The sequence below is a fragment of the Pezoporus wallicus genome, unplaced genomic scaffold, assembly GCF_028554395.1.
Source record: "Pezoporus wallicus isolate ANWC-B61680 ecotype Strahan unplaced genomic scaffold, APGP_CSIRO_Pwel_v1 contig_12334, whole genome shotgun sequence".
NCBI lineage: Eukaryota > Metazoa > Chordata > Aves > Psittaciformes > Psittacidae > Pezoporus > Pezoporus wallicus.
Genome location: NW_026642359.1, coordinates 1,239 through 7,677, shown reverse-complemented (window position 1 = coordinate 7,677; position 6,439 = coordinate 1,239). Strand labels below are relative to the sequence as shown.

The following is a 6,439-nucleotide window of genomic DNA, read 5'->3' as shown; positions in this document are numbered from 1 at the left end:
GGACCCATAGGGACACATAGGGACCCATAGGGGACATTGGGATCCATAGGGAGACATTGGGACCCATAGGGGGCATTGGGACCCATAGAGAGACATTTGGACCCATTGGGAGACATGGGGGACATTGGGACCCATAGGGGCACATAGGGACCCATAGGGGACATTGGGACCCATTGGGTACATTGGACCCATAGAGGACATTGCGACCCGTAGAGACACATTGAAACCCTATGGAGACCCATAGACACCCCATAGAGATGCACGGAGACCCCCATAGCAACACACAGTGACCCATAAAGACACATCGAAACCACATAAAGACCCACACAGACCCATTGAAACTCCATAGGGACACATTGACACCCCATAGCGACCCATAGGGACCCACAAAGACCCACTGAAACCCCACAGAGACACAGAGCCCATTCACACCCCATAGAAACCCCATAGTGACCCCCTAGCAACCCATTGACAACCCATAGTGGCACATAGAGACCCATTGAAACCCCATAGCCACCCATAGAGACCCATAGCAACCCCACAGAGACCCCTAGCAACCCAAAGACACTCCATAGAGACTCCTAGCAACCCAATGCCACTCCATAGAGACCCATAGCAACCCCACAGTGACCCACAGCAACCCATAGAGACACGGAGACCCGTAAAGACACACCCCATAGTGACCCATTGACACCTCACAGTGGCACAGGGACCCATAGGGACACCCCATAGCAACCCACAAAGACCCCATAGAGTGGCCTTGAACCCCACCGCCCCACACCCCCCCCATCCCCTGCTCCCAGGGGCTCCTGGTTCGGGGAGGAGCCGGAAGCGGCCGCCGGTGACCTCGCCCCAGGTGGGTGTGGGGAGCCCCATGGGGCTGCCCCATGGGGGTCGGGGGGGCTCCCATCCCTGCCCCCCTGACACCCCCACCCCGCTCCCATCTCCAGCAGCCGAGGAAGAGCCCACGGAGCCGGAGCCTGAGCATGGGGCAGCGCCGGGGTGAGCCCGGGATGCACCCATGGAGCCCATCCCCGCCCCATAGTGCCCATGGAGCCCATCCCCGCCCCATAGAGCCCATCCCCGCCCCATAGCGCCCATGGAGCCCATCCCTGCCCCATAGAGCCCATGGAGCCCATCCCCACCCCATAGAGCCCATGGAGCCCATGGAGCCCATCCCCGCCCCATAGAGCCCATCCCCGCCCCATAGCGCCCATGGAGCCCATCCCCGCCCCATAGAGCCCATCCCCGCCCCATGGAGCCCATGGAGCCCATCCACACCCCATGGAGCCCATCCCCGCCCCATAGAGCCCATGGAGCCCATCCACACCCCATGGAGCCCGTCCCCACCCCATAGAGCCCATGGAGCCCATCCCCACCCCATGGAGCCCATCCCCGCCCCATAGAGCCCATGGAGCCCATCCCCACCCCATGGCTCCCATCCCCACCCCATGGCTCCCATCCCCACCCCATGGCTCCCATCCCGACCTCAGGGCTCCCATCCCGACCCCATGGCTCCCATCTCCACCCCATGGCTCCCATCCCCACCCCATGGCTCCCATCCCCACCCCATGGCTCCCATCCCCACCCCATGGCTCCCATCCTGACCCCAGGGCTCCCCCCAGCCCGGAGCCGCTGCAGCTCCTGTCCCGTGCCCAGCTCTTGGCCACCCACAACCGGCGGCTGCAGCGCGAGGCCGAGGCCAGCGAGGAGCAGAACTCGCGCCTGGGGGAGGAGCTCCAGGAGCTGCGGGGGCAGCTCCGCAGGTGAGCGCCGCGACATCCCATAATAGCCCATTGGGGACGGGCGTCCCATAATAGCCCATTGGGGACCAGCATCCCATAATAGCCCATTGGGGACGGGCATCCCATAATAGCCCATTGGGGACGGGCGTCCCATAATAGCCCATTGGGGACGGGCATCCCATAATAGCCCATTGGGGACGGGCATCCCATAATAGCCCATTGGGGACGGGCGTCCCATAATAGCCCATTGGGGACGGGCATCCCATAATAGCCCATTGGGGACGGGCAGCCCATAATAGCCCATTGGGGACGGGCGTCCCATAATAGCCCATTGGGGACGGGCGTCCCATAATAGCCCGTTGGGGACGGGCATCCCATAATAGCCCATTGGGGACGGGCATCCCATAATAGCCCATTGGGGACTGGCATCCCATAATAGCCCATTGGGGACGGGCATCCCATAATAGCCCATTGGGGACCGGCATCCCATAATAGCCCATTGGGGACGGGCATCCCATAATAACCCATTGGGGACGGGCATCCCATAATAGCCCATTGGGGACGGGCATCCCATAATAACCCATTGGGGACGGGCATCCCATAATAGCCCATTGGGGACGGGCGTCCCATAATAGCCCATTGGGGACGGGCGTCCCATAATAACCCATTGGGGACCGGCATCCCATAATAACCCACTGGGGACGGGCATCCCATAATAACCCATTGGGGATGGGCACCCACTGATGATGGGCACCCATTGGTGCTGAGCACCCCATGGTGATGAGCACCCATTGGTGATGAGCACCCATTGGTGATGGGCACCCATTGGTGAAGAGCACCCATTGGTGCTGAGCACACCATGGTGATGGGCACCCATTGGTGCTGAGCACCCCATGGTGATGGGCACCCATTGGTGATGAGCACCCATTGAGGATGGGCACCCATTGGTGATGAGCACCCCATGGTGATGAGCACCCATTGAGGATGGGCACCCATTGGTGATGAGCACCCATTGGTGATGAGCACCCCATGGTGATGGGCACCCATAGTGATGAGCACCCATTGGTGATGAGCACCCCATGGTGATGAGCACCCATTGGTGATGAGCACCCATTGGTGATGAGCACCCCATGGTGATGGGCACCCATTGGTGATGGGCACCCATTGGTGCTGAGCACCCCATGGTGATGGGCACCCATTGGTGATGAGCACCCATTGGTGATGAGCACCCCATAGTGATGAGCACCCATTGGTGATGAGCACCCATTGGTGATGAGCACCCCATAGTGATGAGCACCCATTGGTGATGAGCACCCATTGGTGATGAGCACCCCATAGTGATGAGCACCCATTGGTGATGAGCACCCATTGGTGATGAGCACCCCATAGTGATGAGCACCCCATGGTGATGGGCACCCATTGGTGATGAGCACCCCATAGTGATGGGCACCCATTGGTGATGGGCACCCATTGGTGCTGAGCACCCCATGGTGATGGGCACCCATTGGTGATGGGCACCCATTGGTGCTGAGCACCCCATGGTGATGAGCACCCATTGGTGATGGGCACCCATTGGTGAAGAGCACCCACTGGTGCTGAGCACCCCATGGTGATGGGCACCCATTGGTGATGAGCACCCCATAGTGATGGGCACCCATTGGTGCTGAGCCCCTCTTTGCCCCGCAGCACCCAGCAGGCGCTGGAGCGGGCGCGTGCGGCCACCGAGGAGCTGGAGGACACCAAGGCTGTGGTGAAGGGGCTGGAGGAGCAGAACCTGGAGCTGCGGCGCAGGATGAGGGCCCTGGTGGGTGCTGGGGGGGGGGGGGGCACCCATTGGGGGCAGCAGCACCCATGGGGGCACCCATGAACACCCTCTCCCCCAATGTCCCCTTTGGTGCAGGAGAAGGAGCAGAGCAGCCTCCGCTCGCACGCTGATGGGCTGCAGGAGGAGGTGAGGCCGTTGCCATGGTGACACCGGTACCCCCATGGTGACACCGGTACTGCCATGGTGACACTGGTACTCCCCCCCATGGTGACACCGGTACTGCCATGGTGACACCGGTACCCCCCGATGGTGACACCAGTACCGCCATGGTGACACCGGTACCCACCCATGGTGACACCGGTACTGCCATGGTGACACCGGTACCCCCCGATGGTGACGCCAGTACCGCCATGGTGACACCGGTACCCCCCATGGTGACACCGGTACCCCCATAGTGACACCGGTACCGCCATGGTGACACCGGTAACCCCATAGTGACACCGGTACCGCCATGGTGACGCCGGTACCCACTGTGTCCCCCATTGATGTCCCCATTGATGCCCCATTGATGCCCCATTGATACCCCCATTGATGTCCCCATTGATGCCCCATTGATGTCCCCATTGATACTGATGCCCCATTGATGCCCCCATTGATGCCCCATTGATACTGATGCCCCATTGATACCCCCATTGATGCCCCATTGATGTCCCCATTGATACTGATACTCCATTGATGCCCCCATTGGTGCCCCATTGATACTGATGCCCCATTGATGCCCCCATTGGTGCCCCATTGATGTCCCCATTGATACTGATACCCCATTGATGCCCCCATTGGTGCCCCATTGATACTGATGCCCCACTGATTCCCCCCCAGACCCAGCACCTGCACACCGAGGGGCAGGAGCTTCGGGCCTGGCTGCAGGCACTGGTGCCTGCGGTGACGCTGCTGGAGGTGAGGCCCCCCCATGGCCCCCCATGGCCCCCCCATGGCCCCCCCCGGTGCCACCAGCGCAGCCTCTGCCCCCTGCCAGGCCCAGCTCTGCCGCTGCTCCGAGCTCCTGCTCAGCCACGAGGCCACCGCAGCCCAGGTGAGGGGCACCCAATGGGGTCCCAACCCCCCCATGGGCACCCAATGGGGTCTGAACACCCCCCATGGGCACCCAATGGGGTCCCAACCCCCATGGGCACCCAATGGGGTCAGTCCCCCCATGGGCACCCAATGGGGTCTGAACCCCCCCCATGGGCACCCAATGGGGTCAGCCCCCCCCATAGGCACCCAATGGGGTCCCAACCCCCCCATGGGCACCCAATGGGGTCTGAACACCCCCCATGGGCACCCAATGGGGTCAGTCCCCCCCCATGGGCACCCAATGGGGTCTGAACCCCCCCCATGGGCACCCAATGGGGTCAGCCCCCCCCATAGGCACCCAATGGGGTCCCACCCCCCCCATGGGCACCCAATGGGGTCAGCCCCCCCATGGGCACCCAATGGCTCCATAGGCTGGGCAGAGGGTGGCTGAGCTGACGACAGCGCTGGAGGAGTACGAGACAGCAGTGAGGGTATGGGGGCTATGGGGGGCAATGGGGGGCTATGGGGGGCTATGGGGCGCTATGGGGCAATGGGGACCCCCAACCCTGTGTTTCCCCCCCCCCCCCAGGAGCAGCGGTTGGAGGCAGCACAGCTCCAGCACCAGTTGAACCAGCTCCAGGAGACCTGGGGCCTGTGAGAGATGGGGGGCAATGGGGTATTGGGAGTAATGGGGATGATGGGGGGAATGGGGGCAATGGGGGTGATGGGGGGAATGGGGGCAATGGGGTAATGGGGGTGATGGGGGCAATGGGGTAATGGGGGCAATGGGGGGAATGGGGGCAAGGGGGGTGATGGGGGCAATGGGGTAATGGGGGGAATGGGGGCAATGGGGGCGATGGGGGTGATGGGGGAGATGGGGGAATGGGGGGAATGGGGGCAAGGGGGGTGATGGGGGAAATGGGGGTAATAGGGGGCAATGGGGGTAATGGGACCCCACTGCTGACTGGCTCTAACTGGTCCTGCACTGGTGCCAGCAGCACCCATGGGTGCCCCTCATTCCTCTCCCCCCCCCCCCCTTACAGGCAGCGCTGGGGCTCCCTTGGTGACACCCCCATGGGGCAGGTAAGGGTCAGGGGACCCCAATGGGGGACATCAATGGGGGGGCATCAATAGGGGGGGGCATCAATGGGGTGACCCCAATGGAGGGATCCCAATGGGGGGACCCCAATGGGGGGGACATCAGTGGGGGGGCATCAATGGGGTGACCCCCATGGACCTGACCCTGGTGCCCCCCAGGAGGGGGCTGAGCCCCGGCAGGATGAGGCCCAGGTGAGGACCCCCCCGGAGGCCAGCACCAGGTAGGGATGGGGCCAGGAGGCCGCCGGCCCCACTGCTCCCAGTGCTGCTCATGGCCTGCACCCGTAGGGCACCAGTGACACCAGTACCACCAGTGACACCAGGACCACCAGTGACACCAGTACCACCAGTGACACCAGGACCACCAGTGACACCAGTGACACCAGGACCACCAGTGACACCAGTGACACCAGTACCACCAGTGACACCAGTACCACCAGTGACACCAGGACCACCAGTGACACCAGTACCACCAGTACCACCAGTGACACCAGGACCACCAGTGACACCAGTGACACCAGGACCACCACTACCACCAGTGACACCAGGACCACCAGTGACACCAGTACCACCAGTACCACCAGTGACACCAGGACCACCAGTGACACCAGTGACACCAGGACCACCAGTGACACCAGTGACAGCAGGACCACCACTACCACCAGTGACACCAGGACCACCAGTGACACCAGTGACACCAGTACCACCACTACCACCAGTGACTCCAGGACCACCAGTGACACCAGTGACACCAGTA

At 62.4% G+C, this 6,439-nt stretch overlaps 1 protein-coding gene across 1 annotated transcript; it reads left to right on the top strand.

The window, feature by feature from the left end:
• Positions 1 to 803: 803 nt before the first annotated feature.
• KASH5 (KASH domain containing 5) lies at positions 804 to 5,903 on the top strand (the record flags this gene model as incomplete). Its single annotated transcript, XM_057429337.1, has 10 exons — positions 804 to 856; positions 951 to 1,002; positions 1,614 to 1,766; positions 3,432 to 3,549; positions 3,646 to 3,696; positions 4,547 to 4,603; positions 5,016 to 5,075; positions 5,174 to 5,238; positions 5,628 to 5,667; positions 5,842 to 5,903. Coding segments are annotated over 10 exons (711 nt in total), but the record flags the coding sequence as incomplete, so codon positions are not given.
• Between the last annotated feature and the right edge of the window lie 536 nt (positions 5,904 to 6,439).